The following is a 20,350-nucleotide window of genomic DNA, read 5'->3' as shown; positions in this document are numbered from 1 at the left end:
ATGAGCAGGAAACCAGCTCTACCAGGGGAGGTGCTGAGAATTCGGGGTTACCAGGCTCCTCTAGCCTGGTGTGCCTACCCCAGCCATATCTTGTTAAGACTAGAAACCCCTCAGGATCCTTCTTGAGGGGCCCAGACAAGCTGTGTACCTGGTGGCAGGTGATGAGCAGGGCCGTCCACACGAAGAAGCCAGAGATGGCCTGAGCAGCAGTGGTCATCAGGAACACAGGCTGTTCCATGGCTGTGGGGCTCCCCTCGGGGGTCACAGAGACGCTGGGTGAAGCTGCTGCAGTTGTAGGCAACGCTGGACCTGGGGCCAGCACAGCCCCCCTTACTGTCATGGTGCCCACCAGCAGGAGGCTCTCTAAGAGAAACCCTGGGAGTGGGGACAGCTAGCCTAGAGAGAAGAGATCCCGGGTGAGTGGCGGCATCAAAGAGTCCTCCAGGTCTTGTGCCACCTCCATGAGCCACCCTGACCCCAATCGTCGCTACAGCCCCAGCTCTGCCCTTGCCTACAGTCCAGGCCACACACGGCACTCTTGTGAGCCTTTTGAGACCTTAGCCAGACCAGGCCGTTCCTCTGCCAAAATTCTCACAGCTCCCAGCTCCTGGACTAAGCTGATGTCCTCACAAGACTACCTGAGGGCCTGCCATACCCCTCTGATCTCAGCTACTACATGTTCCCCCCCGACAGACGCCCAGCTACATGGACCCCTTGAACACACCACCCCTGCTCCTGTCGCTGGGCCTGTGCAATGGCCCCTTCCTCTGCCCGGTCACGTGGCTCACTCCACCCTTCCTTCAGGCCTCTACCTTGACCACTGGCTCCAACATGGCCCTCCCCCAGTGGCACACATGACCCCTCTGCTTTATTTTTTTCCAGGACACTCAAAATATCTGACTCTGTCTAACCAACTATATTTACTCATATTACCTATTAGCTGTCACCACTGTCCCCAAATAGAATGTAAGCTCTCTGAGGGCACAGGCTCTGCTCTGCAGCACTTGGAATAGAGGTGGGCAACAGAGCATTCTGTAAGCACCTGCTGGACACAGTAAAATCACTTTATTGATCAGGTCACCTCCTTAAAGGGCCTGCATTTTTCTTTACCATTTCTCCCCAATTTTCTTAATAGCTGACACCCATTCCTCACCCCCCAAGCTGTGCTACTGTGGTAACTTTATGCCTTCTCCCAATTTCTGCACCTTCAAACTGCTTTTTTTTTTTTTTGCAATGCTGGGGATGGAACCCAGTGCCTCACACACTGCAGGCAAGTGCCTGGCCCTGAGCCCCACCCAACCTCCAAACTGCTCACCTTGTAACTCCGCTCCTGAAGCTCCCTTCCTAGAAGCCCGCCCTGTGCACTTTCTCCCACTAGACCCTTCTCTCCATCTCACGTGCCCTTACTGTTCTCTGCCGCAAGTGGTTCCATCTTTTAATCACCCATTTACCCTCCTGCCTACTATGAGACAAGACCCCCTGAGCCCCCAGCACTCAATGTAGCACTCAGGCTATTTATGCTGAATTTTTATTATTTTTTTAAATTTATTTACTTATTTTAATTAGGTAGATGTGACAGGAGACTGCATTTTGATTCATTTTACACAATTGCAGCACAACTTTACATTTCTATGGTTGCACATGATGTAGCATCACACCACATGTGTAGTCTTACATGTACCTAGAGTTATTTATTTAAATTTATTTTGGTACTGGAAATGGAACCCAGGGGTCTTTTACCACTGAGCCACATCCTCAGCCCTTTTTATTTTTTATTTTAAGACAGGGTCTCACTAAGTTACTCTAGCTCGCCTTGAACTCATGATCCTCCTGCTTCAGCCTCCCAAGTCACTGGGATGACAGGTGTGCACCACCACATCCTGCTGCTATTCACTTTTATTATTTACTGATTTTCATTTCTTATTTCAAAAGGAATTTGAGATGCCTCACAGAGAAAGCAAAGAATAATAAAGGGTTATGGAGAGTGGCACCAAGAAAATCCTGGATGGGAAAGGGAAGCTGAAGGTATGGGACACAAGGAGGCTTCTCAGTGGAAGAAATGTCTTTCTAGAAAGAAAACAGGTCCCAGTCTAGTGTGACTTCAGTGTCCCTGGTAATAAATAAACAATTTCACATTAAAAAATAACCCAAAGAGGGCTGGGGATATAGCTCAGTTGATAGAGTGCTTGCCTGGCATGCATAAGACCCTGGGTTCAATCCCCAGCACCATACACACACACACACACACACACACACACACACAAAGAGTAACCCAAAGAGCTAGGCACAGTGGTGCACGCCTATAGTCCTAGCAGCTTGGGAGGCTGAGGCAGGAGGATCATGAGTTCAAAGCCAGCCTCAGCAAAAAACGAGGCACTAAGCAACTCAGTGAGACCCTGTCTCAAAATGAAAAATAAGGGGTGGGGTTGTGGCTCAGTGGTAGAGAACTTGCCCAGCATGTGTGAGGCACTGGATTTGGTTCTCAGCACCACATATAGAGAAATGAATAAGGGCTGGGGCTGGGCTCAGCAGAAGAGCACTCGTCTAGCATGTGCGAGGTGCTAGGTTCGATCCTCAGCACCACATAAAAAAAGAAATAAATAAAATAAAGGTTTATCAACAACTAAATTAAATGGTTCATCAACAAATAAATTAAAAATAACAAAAGGGCTGGGGATGTGGTGCAGTGGAAAGCGCCTCTGGGTTCAATCCCCAGTACCTACCCCCACACAAAAAAGAAATAAAATAAAAAAGTCCAAGACAGACACTGCCCTCTGCCCATGAGGACACCGTGAGGAAAGTAGATGGGGGTCCTCACCAGACACAGAATCTGCCAAGGCTTGATCCTGCACTTCCCAGACTCTAGAAATGGGGAAAACAGGATAGTGTATGGCCTTTTGTAGTGTTGCCCCCTGGAGACAGGCTGGTCAGTGCTTCCAGTGACCTGGAAGCCTAACTCTACCAACCATGAACCCAAGGACAGCTGAGGAAATCCAGGAACAAAGCAGAGAGGCTGCTGTGGAAGGAACCTGGATGGAGCAAGGATCCCAGCTCCCACCTGCCCTGGTGCAGGTTCACCGGGCCCCAGGGAATCTGCTGCAGGACCAGGGCATCCCCAAGCCCAGGACTCAATCAGCATTTTGACCTGAACCCCAAGTCATCCTCCCAGGGTCCCTTCCAAGTCCACAAGCTGATATCCAAACCAGAACACAGTGACACCAGGAGGGTTCCCTGGCTCTCCCAGTGTGCCAGCACCGGGCCTGACCCTGCGATCCAGAGGCTCCTGGTCTGCTGCTCACTCACCTCCTGCCTGGGTCTGGCTTCTTGCCAGGGTCTCCAGCATCCTCTGCCTCCATAAGCCACTGGCTCCTGCTCTGAACGGGCACCCACACAGAGCCCTCGCATTCCTATTTTCTTACATAGAAATGTCCCTAACACACCGACTAAGAACTGATTAAAAACTCAAAACTGGAGAAGGCATCTATATTAAGAAACTCAAAAATGGAGGTGTCTATATAAAGACTGGTGGCAAGTTCTTAAAAAAAAAAGACAGTGACAATCTAATAATAGCTCTGTAAGCATGGCTGCTAGGTTGAAAACCAGTGCCAGAAATGTTTCCTCAAAAAGATTTGGGTTGTAAATCACCACATTTGTCTATCGTTGCAAATTAAATGAATAAACATGGGAGATGGAGAAGCAGGGAAGCCAAGATACCCCTAACCCTTCACATTTTCCCAAATGTCACCTCAGGTGTCTTTTCCCGGCCCTCTGAGTAAGTAGCATTATCTACATTTTGGAGATAAGGGAAGAGATGCAGAATTTAGTTTTGCAGTGCTCCCCAGTGGCACCAAATGATCCCAGGGCTTTTATAGTAACCCCAAAATACTTAGAGCAAGATCCTGGCTCACAGTCGCAAGGCCCAGTGTCCGTGAGTGGCCAGTGCTGGCACCTCTTCAAGGCGGGGGTGGCTTTGCTCCCTGGACCCAGAGCAGCCCACAGAGTCTGCTCTGTGCTAGGCCCTGCAGACTGCCCAGCGTGTGCTGGATGGGACAGGAATAGACACTGGGGCCCAATCCTTTCATACTTGGGGCAGGAACCTCCCTGGAAAGGGACTCTCGTCTCCCCACACCCAGCCCCAGGCCTTGGAAAGCAAAGATAACTGTGCCCAGTGCAGGCGGCTCCTTTGCTCCCCTGGTGAAGGGGGCCCTCCATGGCTCCCCTTTCTCGGTGCAGTCTATGGACCCCAAGATGGGGGGATACAAGAGATCTAGCAGGGCCTCTTTCTATTTTTTCTTCCAGTACCCAGATTGAATCCAGGAGTACTCTATCATCGAGTTACATCTCCAGCCCTTTTTAATTCTACTTTGAGACAGAATTTTACTAAGTTGCTGAGGCTGGCTCAAACTTGTGATCCTCCTGCCTCAGCCTTCTGAGTGCCTGGGAGTTGTTAGATCACAGGTGTGGACCATAGACACCACACCAACTCCCATTATTTTCTCAATTGATCACACCATAACTTCTGCCTAGAACAGGCAGAGGCCCTGATGCACGATGCTGAATACATGTCGTGAGGCTGCTGGACTCCTGCTGAGCACAGCAGACCCAGCCTCAGCCGTGGGGGCTCACAGCCACTCTGCTGGCACTAAAGGACAGGGGTACCTGGAGACCCTACCCCTCTGCACTGATGAGAAATGACAACCCTGGCTTGCTGGCCTGGCCCAGTGATGGGAACTTTGGGGCCGGGTCTTTAGCAGCAGAACCAAGTGAACTCCCTGAAGTCACGGACGGAATTCCTACCAGACATTGCCGTCTGCGAGTTTGCTCAAGTGACTTCCTTCGAAGCCTTAGTTTCTCCCATCTATAATATTCCATGATAAGTCACAATTGACAAGGGAAAGTTCCAGGTTACAGAAGTCCTATTAATAAATGCAGACAGACCAACAGAAAAAAAGTGACTATTTTGTAATTCCTAATACAAACAATGATGTAACTTGATGATAAAACTAGAGGTGAGCCAGACGCAGAGGTGCACACCTGTAATCCCAGCAGCTGGGGAAGCTGAGGCATGAAGATCACGAGTTCAAAGCTAGCCTCAGCAACTTAGTGAGGTCCTGAGCAACTTGGCAAGTCCCTGTCTCAAAATAAAATATAAAAAGGGCTGGGGATGTGGCTCAGTGGTTAAGCACCCCAGGTTCAATCCCTGGTATGAAAAAAAAAAAAAAAACAGCTGGGTGCAGTGGCGTACACCTGTAATCCTGGCAGCTTGGGAGGCTGAGGCAGGACTGCGAGTTCAAATGCAGCCTCAGCAAAAGTGAGGCATTAAGCAACTCAGTGAGACCTGTCTCTAAATAAAATACAAAATAGGGCTGGGGATGTGGGTCAGTGGTCCAGTGCCCTTGAGTTCAATTCCTGGTACCAAAAAAAAAAAAAAAGGAGGTGCAGTGAAGTGTTGATGGAAAACCTGGCAATGCACAGATCAAGCCGTGGGCACAGGGCAACATCAGTACCACTAACATGAGGCAGCCCCCCCATCCCAAGGCTCCCGGAGGGATATAGTGTGAGCATGAGGCCCCACCCTCGGCAGGACTTTTGGCCTGTGTGAGGTGGAATCTAGCCAAGCCTCCAGAACCAACCACCAATATCCAGAAAAGAGACAGAGGAACAGCATTCATGACACCATGAAAAGCAATGGCCATCCTGGACAGTGGGACAGTCCATGGGACAAGTGGCCTGGGCTCTAAACAAATTAGTGGCTTAAAAACAAAGGTGGGCTGGGCATGGTGGCACACGCCTGTAATCCCAGCTGCTCAGGAGACTAAGGCAGGAGGATCAGGAGTTCAAAGCCAGGCTCAGCAATTGAGGGAAGCCCTTAGCAATTGAGTAAGACCCTGTCTTTAAATAAATAAAATACAAAAAAGGGCTGGGGATGTGGCTCAGTGGTTAAGTGCCCCTGGGTTCAAACCCCAGTACCAAAAAAATGAGAGTTGAGGGGCAATTATAGGAGATTAGAAAATGGGCGGAATACATGAGCCGACACTTTGTGGCAAGAAGCATCCAGCACAGGCTACTCTGGGCAACAACTTAGAAGTTTCTTATAAAACAAACACACATCTGCCACACAACTCCATGGTTACTGTTTCCCCTGGAGAAACAAAAACTGATGTCCACACGAAAACCTCCACACTCCTACACCTGTAATTGCTAAAACCTGCAAACAACCCAAAGACCTGCCCTTCAACAGGTGAAGATTAAACACACTCCGAGACGCGTCTTGGCCATAGAAACCTGCCTGGCAATAAAAGACCAGGCGCTACTGATACCTGCAGCAATCTGTATGGGACCCCAGGCATGATGTTTAATGACCTCCTAGCCAATCTCAGGCGGTCACATACTGTATGATCCCATCTATAGAACATTCTAAGCCAGGCACAGTGGTGCGTGCCTGTATTCCCAATGATTCAGGAGGCTGAGGCATGAGGATGGCAAGACCCTGCCTCAAAATAAAAAATAAAAAGGCTGCAGGTACAGCTCAGTGGTAGAGTACCCCTGAGTTCCATCCCCAGTACACACAAAAAAAGGTCTCAAAATGACACACCACAAAGAAGGCACACAGGCCAGTGGCTGGCAGACATCAGTGGCAGTGACAAGGGCCGTGTGGGGAGTTCCCTCCAGGTAGGGAAACAGTTGCCTGCTGACAGTGGTGTGGCTGCATGAATCTAAAAGTGATCAAACCACACACACAACACACTCCCCCTGAGCAAGCAGTGAGCGCCGAGTGGTCTCTAGTCCAGTTCCTAGTGCTGTTTTCACTTCCGTGTCCTGGCTTTGATGTCACCGAAGGAGGCATCTGGGAGAAGGCCCGGGGGCCCTTTATGCTATGTATGTAACTTCCTGTGAGGCTCCAATTACTTTAAAATTCTCTATCAGGTAGAAATACATACTGACATCTTTTAAAGATAAAAATAACCTGGCAGCCTCTGAGAGTTTCCTTCTTTTTTCTGGAGACACAGTCTCTCTGCATTACCCAGACCGCCTCCGAGGACTGGGATCACAGGTGCACACCACCTGGTCCAGCTTGGAGTTTTCTTTCTAAAGCGGGAGAGGGGAAGATGCCATGGCACCACACCCAGCGGCAACTCGGAGGCTACAGTCACTCCCACGACTGCTCGCCTGTGTCTGAAATTTTCCATAAAACACTTCAGACAGTGGAACTGTAGACTCTTCTACAAAAATCTGTACTGAGACGGGAAGCAACTGAGGAACTGATCAGGTAATCTCGTGGAACAGCAGCGAAAGAGGATCAGAACTGACAACCTAGGCCAGCGCAGTGGCACCTGCTGCCATCCCAGTGATTTAGAGGCCAAGGCAGGAAGAGCACACATCGGAGGCCAGCCTTGGCAACCTAGTGAAACTTTGTCTCAATATTTTAGAAAAGGTGGGGTGGCTGAGCACACACCTGTAATCCTAACTGCTCAGGAGAGGGAGGCAGGAGGATCTAGAGTTCAAAGCCAGCCTCAGCAAAAGTGAGGCACTAAGCAACTCAGTGAGACCCTGTCTCTACATAAATACAAAATAGGGCTGGGGATGTGGCTCAGTGGTCGAGTGCCTCTGAATTCAATCTCTGGTACCACCCCCCAAAAGAAAAAAAGATGGAGATGCTAGGGATGTAGCTCAGGGTTGGAAAAGCAACACCACCAATATAACAGGGGCTGGGATTGGCTCATGGGAGAGCACTCCAGCAGCGCTCCCCAGGTCCTGGGTTCAGTCCTCAGCACCACAAAGAACTAACATCAAAAAATGAACCTAGTGGCTGGGGCTATAGCTGCATTGGTAGAGGGCTAGCCTCACATGCATAAGGCCCTAGGTTCAATCCCCAGGACCACAAAATAAATAAATAAATAAATGAACGTAATGGGCTGGGGCTGTGTGTGGCTCAGCAGTAGAGCACTTGCCTAGCATGTGTCAGGCACTGGGTTCAATTCTCAGCACCACATATAAATAAAATAATCATCCATTGACAACTAAAAAAGATTTTTTAAAAAAACTGAACATAACAACAGTTACATTTTCCTTTTACAAAAATTTTTCAACACATTTGGCTGCCTTTTCTACAATTGGCTGTTGAAGACATGCTTCTTAGTGCTGGTTTCAAAACATCTTTAAGCGTGTTGAAGATGTCCTTTCATAGGAAGGGTGTGTTGTCATAATGAATGAGAAGACACTGCTCTGAGACCTGGACTAGAGCGAACATTCAGAAAATGTATATCTGGAATGTTTCTACTATTACAGGACTTTTTTTTTTTTTTTAAGTATGTCTGACACTGATTTTTTAAAAAAATGCCAAAACTCTCATATCTAAACTAAAAAACTATGTAACAGAATTTACTAGTCTGTTAAAAATTTTCCAAAGCATTTGAGCGCGTTTTGGACTCGTGTTAAGATCTTAAAAAAAAAAAATACCTTTTATTTCATTTACAAAAACATCTGACTGGCAGCAGGGAGGATGGAAATGTACTAGCCAAATTTCAAGGAACCCTTTGCGTATTCAGGAGATGGGCTGTGAAATGAGTGAGCAGACTTGGAAAGGGCCAACGAAGCTTCCTCCGAATGCGGTCCATGGCCAGGGCCAGGATCCTTCTCAGGGAAGGCCCAGGAGAAACAAACCAAAGGCTGAGCCAGGCCCTGCAGAGGCTGCCTCCTGAAGGAGCGCACTGCCCAGACAGCCAGGCGCAGGGAGCCAGGTGCGGGTACCTTCAAGAAGCTCAACTGCCCTGTCTCCTGCTGTCTCTGACTACCTGGAGCAGTCTGTCCTGCACACAAGGAGGCAACCCAGCAGAGCCCTCTACCCACGTTAGTACCCACACACTGGGGAGGTGGGGGGTGCTCCAAAAGCTTTGTTTTGTTGTTACTGGGAAGAACCTGCAACCCAAGAAAAGTCTGATGCCACAAGTACTGGGCTCAGGCCAAAGGCTTCCCAAGGGCAAACGCCACTCCCCGTTCCAACCTCTCTGCCTCTCTGTCCTGTTCTTCCCTGGACACTGCCCCACACGTGCCTCCAGCTCCTCAGTCCAAGGCCTCAGATCAAACAGATACAAAGCCAAGCACTGGCCCAGCCCCCTCGGGTGACCCACCTGCCCACCCACGCAGCCACTCCACAGCTGCCCGCTGCCCGCAGGCTGCTCTTTGTCCCAGGCCGTGAGTGAGGGAGTAGAACTGGAATCTCACACCCGTCACCTGAGTTGGGCCTGGGAGGGTGACTAGAGTCTGACTTTGCTCCTTGGGGAGCAGAGCACAGGTGTGCACTGTCCTGTCACCGTGGCCTTTGAGCCCAATCTAAATGAGGTTAGGAACTCAGAATGTTCTAGACTTCAGAGAGAACTACAGTGCTGTGCACAGTGTGACACTCCCACAGGGATGTGGGCAGCCCCCCAAAATCAGATACACAGAACTCACACAGGGAAAGATGCGCTGATCACCCCAGGCAAGATATTTATAAAGACTATAATTAGACTTGCATCAATTCAGGTCAGATTTTTGCCACGAAATTAGTCTGCTGCAGACTTAGGAAAAGCCTTTGGGATTTCTGAGTGCTCTGGATTCCAGAACAGGGCAGAAGGGGTATGGCCAGGGTGGTCCTCTGGAGCTGCCAGACCACCTCCTGGGTGGCTGACGTATGCTGACTTTCAAACGTGACAGTACCCCCCAGTCTGGACCTGAAATCCACTCAAAACACGTCAGGAGCTGGCCAAGGGACATGGGCCTGGCTCCTTGGTAGGGAGTCCATGGCAATGGCCTCTCTCCCAGTCACCTGTCTGAGTGCCAGCAGGCTGGGCCCAGCCCTTGCCCATGTGCCTTAACCTCTGGTCCTTGCAGGCCCATAACCGTCCCCTCTTAACTCATCCCCAACACTGTGGCTGCCTGTGCTCACTCCAAAGTACTGAAAGGGGCAGCTGCCCTGTTCCTGTGTCTGGCTGACCCAGCACAAGGCCAGGCATCTGCGGGCATCTGGGAGAGAAGAGAACCATGCAGCCGCCTGGGGGACTGAGCACCTGGCCTTGAGCCACCCCACACTCCACAGGCTCTCTGTCACCGGGATCCGCCCCATGGCCGAAGGACCAAGGTGTCTGGCTGGGGGAAGCTGGGGAGGACAGATGATGGAGGCTGAGTCCATCCACGGTCTCCAAGGGTAGAGAGGCCACGCCAACAAGGGCAAGGGCACCTGCAAAGGGCTTCTTCAAGACGCAGCCCAACCCACCTGGTGGGGACAGTGGGAAGGTGAGTCTGCCAAGATAGAGATGTTCCCACCAACCAGGATGCTCGGTCAACGTGCTGTTTGCTTCTGGCATAAGGAGACCTCCACCCCCGACACAGCTAGATGCTCCCTGGGTGAGGGACACTGACCCAGGCACCTGTCTTCTTCCTGACTGTCTTAGCTACGTCCGTCTCAGGTCCTGGACACAGCTGGCCCCCAACATGCCTTGGCTGGACAAGGGAACGGTGATGTCTGCCCTTTACAGTTCCTTCCAACTCTAAAACTGTGACTCTCCATCAGCACACAAGCCCTGGGGACTGGAATGGTGCCTGGTTCTCACTGGCTCTGTCCCCAACTACCACCCATCCATCCCTCATTATGTTTAGCATGCCACATTTTCCCTGGCCTGCTATTTTCTTTTGCAGCCTTTACCACAACTGAGATTATATTTGGTCACTGAACTCCTCTTGGAGAGGCAGGCTCCAAGAAAGCAGGATGGGATCCTCCTTGGTCCCCACCATGCCTCTGGCTCAGGGACTGGCTAACGTGGATGCTGAAAAGTATTTGCTGAACAGCTGCTTTAGGACATAGCATGGACAAAGGCATGGAGACAACGTGTCGCCTGTGGATGCTGGGCAGGCGGGTGTGGAGAGCACAGTACCAGCTGTGGGATGAACCTCACGGCGGGGGCGAAGGGTGCTCTCCAGCTCACAAAGCCCTCTGACAGCCATGAGCAGTGGGTCTGATCCAGGCAGAGCACCCAGGCGGGTGCGCGAGTTCTCTGAAGAGCCTTAAGAGCAGCAGGAGGCTGGCCCCACGGAGCCACAAGCCACAAGGCCTCTCTGGCCCAAGGTCCAGGCTCCAGGGCCTGGAGCTGCTGGGAATGAGGAACTGGCTGAGGCCAGCCCAGTTTATCCAACAAGTCAGAGTGAGCGGTCAACTTACAAATGTCCCCTCTACCTCTCACCAGACAGCCAATAAAGTTGAACCAGCCACCAGGACATCAGAGGACAGGGGAGCAGGAAGGGGAGGTGGTGTGGAGTAAACTTCAGCCAGCCACAGGAAGCCTGAACTACACCAAGCCCAGAAAACTGATGCAGACTCCCATGTCCCCCAGAACATGCCCATCTGCATACTTCTCCAACACAGATGGGCTCTGACTGATCCTTCTTCCCCAAACACCATCCATTTCCAGACAAGCCATGAAGCTACATAAAGCCCCCTGGCCGCCACCCTGGGATCCGAGCATCCCAGAGCACTTCACCACCTCAGCCTGATTCTATTCTGAGTCATTTTCACTTTGTGTTTGAGGGACACCTCATTGTTGTCCACCCTTTAAGCCATGCATGGTGGGCTGAGGTGCATGTCCTAGCCCTGAACCTGAGAACATGTCCCCGTCATGGCCAAGGGGCCTCTGCAGGTGTGCTGACTTGGGGATCTGGAGATGGGCCACCCTGGACCCCCGGGTGTGAAGAAGGCGGTGTGACAGCTGAGGAGCAGAAGATGCTCTGCTGCTGCCTTGGGAGAGAGAGGAGGGGCCACAGTCAAATAATGTGGCAGCCTCCTGACACAGGAAAGGCGTGGAACCAGCTCCTCCCACAGAGCCTCCAGAGGAGGGTGGGCCCTGCTGCACCTCCATTCAGCCCAGTGAGACACTCTGGTTTTCTAACTCCAAAAACTGATAAGCATTTGTGCTCTCAGACACCAAGTATACATGTGAGGCCACAGGCAGTTTGCCCTGATTCCTCACACCACCCTCCCTGCGGTATCAGACCAATCCCCAGATTTCCAAGGCTGCAAGAGCCCTGGCCCTGAAGCCAGACCACCTGGCCGGGACTCTCATCTCCACCACTTCGCAGCTGTGCGGCCTAGGCAAGTTCACAACCTCTCTGTGCTGCATCCTCATCTGTAAAACGGGCGTGCAGCCACATCACCTCAGGGCAGCTGTGGGGATGCACATGTTGACAGGAAGTCCATGCCAGGGCCTGACACATGTGATGTCACCTGACACTAGTGCTCCTCCCTCCCTGACATTTCATCCTCAGGTCAGGCTGTGGGATTTATGTTCCCAACAGTCTCCAAGACCCAGGCCAGTCCTGTCTCTGGTGACCTGCTCTGTTGTTAGTTTGTTTGCTTGTTTTGTCTTGGGGATCAAACCCAGGAAACACCGTACCACCAAGCTACATCCTCAGCCTAGTTTGCCTTTTTTTTTTTAGTTGTAGGTGGACACAATACCTTTATCTTATTTATTTTTTTGTGGTGCTGAGGATTGAACCCAGTGCCTCACATGCGCTAGGCAAGCTCTCTACCACTGAGCTACAGCCCCAGCCCCAAGTTTGCTCCTTTGAAACCTGCTAAGGTCAGATTTTCATTCATCAGTTTCAGATCCCAACCCTTTTAAGCTGTAGCCACAAGCACTCACTCAGGCAGTTGCCACCCACAGACAGAGCTAAACTGGCAAGTTCTCAGGAACATCTCTGGAATGTTAAGCACCCTGGGTTGGTTTTTGTTCTTGCATTTCTTACCCATAGAGGAACTTCCATCTCCACATAACTCGAGGTGGAATCTGACTTGGGCACTGTTAATCTGAACTGACCCTGCTGTCCCCACTTGGGCTGCCTGGGAATGACAGCGAACTCTCCTGCCTCAGGGGCCATTCAGGCTGTTAGCAGTGGCTGGGTGGCTGCCTTTAGAGGGGAGGCAGACGCACATGGGCACAGGTCTGCAACCACAGCCTGCTCCTTCTCCAGAGGGGCTTGGAGGGAAGGAGCAGCCAGCACTTGCAGCTCTGCCTGGTGGGCCGGGATCACATGCCCACACGCGGCCATAGGGGTCCACATCTCCCTCCCACTGCCTGCCAAGCACACAAACCAGCCCAGGCCACTCTGGGCTCCACAGCTCTCCCGTTCGGGGGCCATAGTCCCCAAATCTCTAAGCCTGCAAGAAAAAATTATCCATTTACGTTCCCAGCACTCAAGGGAGGAGACGAAGGAATGACTAGGACCAACAGAGATCCAGAGGCTTTCAGAAAGGACCACTGAATTCAGCCTTGGAGTTCATCTTCTTACTATATACCAGCCTGAATTTTGATCACTCTAGTTTTCTCCCAAATTAGAACCAATGGACCAATGTGTGTGTGTGTGCGTGCGCACCCTGTTGGGGATCAAAGCTAGGGTTTTGAGCATGGTAGGCAAGAGCTCTTTTACCTCTAAGCTACACCCCCAATCCTTTCTGAATCTTGAGACAGGACCTTACTAAGTTATCCAAACTAGCCTTAAACTTGTAATCCTCCTGCCTCAGCCTCCCAAGCAGCTGGGATTACAGGAATGTGCCACAACACCCAGCCAATGCTGTCTCTGAGCCCCTGTACATGTGACCACTTTTCCAGCCAGCTAAAATCCCCTCTGGCACTGAACAAATGAGTGCAAAGTCCTGAACCCCAATACTACTATGCCCACGAGAGCAGGTGTCTAAGTCAAAAACCCCATAGCTGCCCCTGAGTCTGTCCCCTGAGACCCTGCCAGCAGGAAGCTCAGCTCCACCCCAAGACACCTGAGGAGAGACCCCAAGCTGAGCTTCATTCCTGTAAACAGGGAGTGAGTGGGAGAGCCAGCCCCACCCCACCGCTGTGCACATGCAGCAGCCGGAGGGCAAGCACAAGACACTCCACAGAAGAGGCTGCAGAAGAGGCTGCGAATGCGTGAATGGGAGATGTTCAAACACAAACACCTCTGCTGCAGGGAACAGAACAAAGGACCACACACAACCCCCCGGGCCACCTGGCTGGGCCACCTGGCTGACCGTCAGAGGCAAGAAGCCAACTGCCAGAGTGCTCTCTTGGCTGCTATTGTGGGTGCTCAAAAGCAGGCTTAAGAAGCACCTGTGTTGGAGGCATGTGCAGCAGGTCCCCAGGGCCATGGGAGCCTGCATATGCTGGGGTCTAGTGCAGCCTGCCTCTCCAGGACAGAGGGTTACGTGGGTATTTGCACATGTCAAAGTCCACCCAGCTGTACAGCCGAGATGTGTGCACATCACTGTAATAAGCTAGACCTCCATAAAAAGTTCAAAAATACATACCTTGGAGGGGCTGGGGTTGTGGCTCCGTGGTAGAGCACTTGCCTAGCACGTGTGAGGCCCTGAGTTCAATTCTCTGCACCTCATATAAATAAATGAATAAAATAAATGTCCATCGACATCTAAAAAACTATTTTAAAAAAAATACATACCTTTGAGCACTTTCTATGTGTTAGGTCCAAAAGGGAATATACGACAAGATTCTGACCCTTTAACAGCCAACAGTCTAGTGGGGAAGAAAATGTACTCGGATATCACCACAAGGTTGTGCAGGGAAAGGTCATGGGAGTAGGTGGGCCTTGTTTCGGGGGAGGTGGCAGAAAAATTGATTAAATGTAGGCATTTTGGAGGTAGCCAGACCAATGCCCAAGTCCCCCCCACAAGTAGGGTCTGCTCTTCGTCCTCCTCTGTAGAGGAAATCACAGGAGCCCCAAGAAAGGAGCCCAGGCAGGGGCTTGTCCTTCCTGCACAGAAGGGATTTTAAAGTGACAAAGACAGTCAATGTCAGTGGGGGAGGTAATTTCCTCTCTGGGCTGAGGGTGGTATTTACCAAGGAACCCCCAAGCCCTTGTCCTTCATCCCTTTCACAAGAACTAGGCATGATTTAAAGGTCCTGAGAATGCTAGGCAAAGCCACACCCCCAGCCTAGATAAAAGTTTTTGATTAGATGGTAGTCAGGGGCCTGAGCGAGGCTGTCCTTGAGGAGATGGACAGTCTTGATCTTCCTACAGTGGGCAAGAGGTGAGGCTACAGTTCTTGTGTTTTTAAATTTATCTGAATTTCTCAAAAAGGTCATACATTCATATTTTGACAGTCAAAAGGAACACAGCATGCCTAGTCCCAGCTTCTCAGGAGGCTGAAGCAGGAGGATTGCTTGAGTCCAGGAGTTTGGAGCCAGCCTGGGAAACACAGTAAGATCCTGTTTTTTTGTGGGGGAGGAAAAGAGGATACACAAGGTCTCCAGCACCAGCTGACCCTAGAGGCACCATAATTCCCAGCTTCTCACCAGGCCTGATGGCACATGCCTGTAAACCCAGCAACTTGGGAGGCTTAGGCCAGCCTCAGTACCTTGATAAGACAAAAATATAAAATAAAATTAAGCCAGGCATAATGGTGCATACCTGCATGGATCCCAAGTTCAAGACCAGCCTCAACAACTTAGCGAGGCCCTAGGCAACTTAGCAAGACCCTGTCTCAAAATTAAAAAAAAAAAAAAGGGCTGGGGATGTGGCTCAGTCGTTAAAGTACCCCTGGTTCAATTCTTGGTACTAGAAAAATACAAGATCTTAAAAATAAAAAAATTAAGTTAAAAAAGGGTTGGGGATGTGGCTCAGTGGCAGAGCATCCCAGGGCTCAAGCCCCAGTACTGCAAAACAAACAAGCAAACAGACACCCCCAGCTGGAGATGCTCTGTATACACATAAGCACTTTTATGCAGAGGCTGGCTTTTAGACCCAGTGCCCTGTGTGCTTGCTTCTCCCCCTCCCTTAGAGATTGTTCTGTCTCAGCGTGTGGCATCCTCACTTTATTTTTTACAGCTGTGCATCTTCTGTGATTTAAATGAGCCATAATTTATGGCTCCCTCTGAATGGATACAGAAGTTGCATCCAATTTTTTTTTTTTTTTTTGGAGGGAGGGGGGGTACTGGGGATTGAACTTAGGGGCACTTCTTGACCATTGAGCCATATTCCCAGCTCTAATTTGTATTCTATTTAGAGACTGGGTCTCACTGAGTTGCTTAGCATGCTTCTCTGTTGCTGGGGCTGGCTTTGAACTTTGAACTAGATCCTCCTGTCTCAGCCTCAGGAGCTGCTGAGATTACAGGCAGCCACCATGCCTGGGGGCATCCAATCTTATACTATTCCAAACAAGGCAGCAATGACTAATTTTGCAAATAAGTCATCTGCACCTGTGTTAACACATCCATACGATAAATTCCTAGAAGTACAGTTGCCAGGTGTTAAGAAATGTAGTTTTGAGAACTATCACTAGAGAGGCAGAATATACCTAAACTGTTCATCCAAGAAATGAACTTCAAAGTTAGATACAATACTGACCATGTGTAGTTTTAAGATGTCCAGAGGAAGAAATGGTAGAGAAAAGCTGAGTTTCAGCAAGCAGAGCTCTGAGTCAGGAGATTGTGCTAGACCCAGATGAGCCCCAACTTGCTCAGTGCTCTGGTCAAAGTTGTTTTCCTAACTAGGTAAGAGGCTAGCCCTGGAGCTGGGATGTAGCTCAGTGGTACAGTACTTGCCTAGTATGTGTGAGGCCCTGCGTTTGATTTCCAGCAGTCAAAAACGGGATTGGATTAAAAAAAAAAAAAAAGGCTAGACCCACTGGGCCTCTCAGTCCTTCCCAGCTCTGGCTCTGATGTTCTGGTCCCAGGGTTAGCATAAAGGGACAGACTGGGTCCCCACACACTCAGCTGTAACTGGCCTTCTTGGGTAAAGGTGCCAGTGCACAGAGGAGGAGTGGGTGGGCTTCGCAGGGAGCAGTGGGGCAGATCCCAAAGCCCAAGGGCTGTCAGCTCCCAGACTAGCACAGCCCAGCAGGGTGCACCTACCGCTCCTCCGCTGCAAAAGCTTCAGGCCATAGCAGCTGTGAGGGACACCCAGGCTCACTCTTTTTTTTTTTTCCATGTCAAAGAGCAGGATTTGTTCAAGAGAGAAGGGAAAAAAAACAAAGCCCCCACAGGCAAGAGGGGACCCAACAGGGGGTGCCCACACTCACTCTGACTGGCTCTGTTCCTGGCCCATCACAAACCTGTTACATAACTCATGTGCTCAACAGCTGTTGCCATCTAAGCATTGCTCAAGCTAGTGACCCACGGAGAATGGAAGAACTCTCCAGAAGGAAACTGAGTGTCTTCCCTGAGGATGAGGACAGCTGAACATATGCAGTGAGCAGGACAGGGCTTCCTGCCACCTCCCAAACGAGGGCCCCTGCTAATGAGCGTGGATAAAAGGAAAGGTCTTCGCCCGGCTGGGTGAAAGATGCCCCTGAGAGAAAGAACCCTCCCAGCCCTGCCGGCCTGCACCACCCAGCTCTACTGGCTGAGCCAGCGGGAACTCACACCTCACTGCACCCGGGCTGTGGCTATTATAATTTTCTAATCGATACACGGTGCATCAACCATCCTTCATAAAGTAAATACCCACTGTCTTGGAATCCAGATTTTCACAAGTCCTATTTGTTTAAACCCCCTTGAGAAACTCACATACAGATGCACTGCCATCTCCTGGAGGTGAGGCAGGGACCCCAAGAGCCCCAGGAGGGCTCACTCAACCTCAGTTAGAGTTGCCTGTGTGCTCCAGGTGGTCTCACTACCTGAAAAGCTCTCCCCGGACCTCCACCTGTCCCAAGCAATCCTGAGCAGCACACCTCGGCAGAGCATCTGAGGCCCCCACTGTTTTGACCTGAATCCTGCCAATGTGTTTCACAGTCTAGGCAGCAATCCAAGGTGCTGGGCTTTCTAGTTTGCCACACGTTCTCCGTGGGCAGGAAGTGTTGGGGTGGCCACTCAAGACAGAAAGGGACAGAAAGTTGGGTGCTTCCATCCCCAGGATCTCAGGCAATTTACCCTCTGAGCATCAGTCTCTTCATCTACAAAATAACAACAACAATAAAAATAGCTTGGCCTGGTAGCACACACCTGTAATCCAAGCAACTCAACTCCAGACGCCATGACAGGAGATCATTAAGTTCAAAGCCAGCCTCAGTAATTTAGTAAAGCCCTAAACAACTTAGTAAGACCCTGCCTCAAAATAAAAAGTAAAGGGTTGGGGTTGTGGCTCAGTGGTAGAGCACTCGCCTAGCACAAGCAAGGCACTGGGTTTGATCCTCAGAATCACATAAAAATAAATAAGTAAAAGGTATTGTGTCCAACTACAACTTAAAAAATAACAATTAATTATTTAATTAAAAGATAAAAAGGGCTGGAGATGTAGAACAGTGGTAAAGCACCCCTGGGTTCAATCCACAGTACCAAAAAATAAATAATTCTTTCAAGGTTCCTGGCCATTGGGAAAATTCAATGAAAAGATAGATATGAAATGTAATTGGCAAAGCCCAATGCAAATTCCAGTGAGGACAAAATTAATACAATTAGTTGCTAATATTAATATTAATACCCTCACACAGCCTTTGCCAACCCCTGTCACTGTGCTGCGCGGGCACCCAGCTTCACTGCCCATCCCAGATAAAGCAGAAACCACGGGTGTGGGAGGCAGAAACCAGGAGGCTCTGCCAGTGGCTACAGCACACCACGGGGTGAGTTATTTTTCTCTGGGAGCTTTTCTGTAAATGATGACCCAGCGGGCTTGGGGGAACGGCCCCGCCCAAAGAGTGGAAGTTCTCAGCCCCTTGCCAGCAGGTCAGGGCCACCCTCAGTGCAGACTGTCCACAAGGGTTGCAGCAGGAGAAAAATAAAAGTACCATATGTCCCTCAGGGTGGGGAAGCTGTCTGATCTGAAAATCCCTTTCAGGGTGACAGATGCAGTAACATCTGGAGGTCTCACTCCACCTGCTTTGTGGGGAGGGGGATCCAACCACTGTGGGACCAGCGTGACCACAGATCAGGGCTTTGCAGCAAGGAGGCAAGTCTTCAGAAGGATCCCCAAACAGACTCCAGACTGAGAAAGAAGCAACCCAGGGGGCTGGCCTCGAACATGAGAGGCACTGGGTTCACCCCTTAGCATCACATAGAAATAAATAAATTAAATAAAGTATTGCATCCATCTACTAGAAAAGCAGCAGCAGGGGCTGGAGTTGTGGCTCAGTCATGGAACACTCACCTAGCAGTGTGAGGCCCTGGGTTCAATTCTCAGCAGTGAATATAAATAAGTGAAATAAAGGTACATTGACAACTAAAAAAAAAAGTTAAAAAAAAAAAAAAGCAACACACACACAGGCACCACACTCACTCACATACACACAATCGCCCTCTCCTGCCTTCTTCAGTCAAGTGACCTGCTCACACTCCAAGCCACGCCCTTGTGGTGGCTCAAGGCTTTCTAACCTGGGAACTCCCCTGAGTCTTGTGGCACTGGGAGGAGGGAAGGGGTATGAGAAGGGGGGGGCCTCAGAGAGAGCGAGTGACCCACTGGAGGCTATCACCCCAGTTTCTGAGGCTCAGCCCAGTACCCTGTCCACCACTGGTGCCATGATGGTGATCCAGGATACAGACTGGGACCTTCATCTTTCCCGCAGGGAACTTGAGACAGAGCACCAGGGCTCTGTTTAGGAATTCTCTGATTTTTCTATGACTAACTTCAATTTTGAGGGTAAGTGTATTTGACGGAGCGTAAGTGAACAATGAGATAACACAGTTCTCGCCCGAACATCCACCCAAACTTCAATAAATCATTTCTTGACTGTGAAAGTGGGGTGATTTTAATTCTTTTTTTAAAACATTTTTTATTATTTTTCAAATATTTGTTTTATAGTTGTAGTTGGACAGAATACCTTTATTTCACTCATTTATTTTTTATGTGGTCTGAGGATCGAACCCAGGGTCTCGTGCGTTCGAGACGAGCGCTCTACCACTGAGCCACAACCCCAGCCCTTTAATTATTTCAACCTTTTCTATGTTCTGAGTTTGCCAGCAAGCACTGTGTCTTGTTTCTCAAGGTGGAAACACTGACAGGAACACTGCAAACTTCTCACCAGGATAACATTCGCTGAGTTGTGTGTAGCTTTTTAAAACACAGTAAAGCTGGAAGTGACGCAGGTTAGGCACAAAGGTTTTCTGGGTGGGATCTTCCCCTCTGGCTTCCTCCCCACCGAAGAAGGAAAGAAGGTGTCTGCCAGGCTTCCTGACTCTCTCCTTAGGCCTGAGAGCTCCTGCACCTCCCATGGGCGACTGCCCTTGGAAAACCAAAATCTGTTTAATGGACACCACAGGAGCCTGATGACCCCACCTTGGTTCCAATTAACAATTCTGTTCTGATTGCCCTTGTTGTCACTTTTAGAGAATTCCAGTTTTATCCTGTGTGATAATGCCATTAACCCATCCAACTCTTCATC

At 50.1% G+C, this 20,350-nt stretch overlaps 1 protein-coding gene across 3 annotated transcripts in view; it reads right to left on the bottom strand.

Moving 5' to 3' along the window:
- The window catches only part of Tmem184b (transmembrane protein 184B), a 45,780-nt gene that overhangs the window by 20,499 nt on the left and 4,931 nt on the right, over positions 1-20,350 (bottom strand). For all 3 annotated transcript variants that reach the window (XM_071609477.1, XM_027932269.2, XM_071609476.1), the window contains exon 2: positions 149-396. In XM_071609477.1, coding sequence (XP_071465578.1) covers positions 149-340 — 192 coding nt within the window. In that variant the 5' untranslated portion in view covers positions 341-396. The remainder of the gene's footprint in view (positions 1-148; positions 397-20,350) is intronic.

The sequence above is a fragment of the Marmota flaviventris genome, chromosome 3, assembly GCF_047511675.1.
Source record: "Marmota flaviventris isolate mMarFla1 chromosome 3, mMarFla1.hap1, whole genome shotgun sequence".
Taxonomy (NCBI): domain Eukaryota; kingdom Metazoa; phylum Chordata; class Mammalia; order Rodentia; family Sciuridae; genus Marmota; species Marmota flaviventris.
Note: the sequence above shows the minus strand (reverse complement) of the source record. Positions and strands in the feature narration are given on the sequence as shown.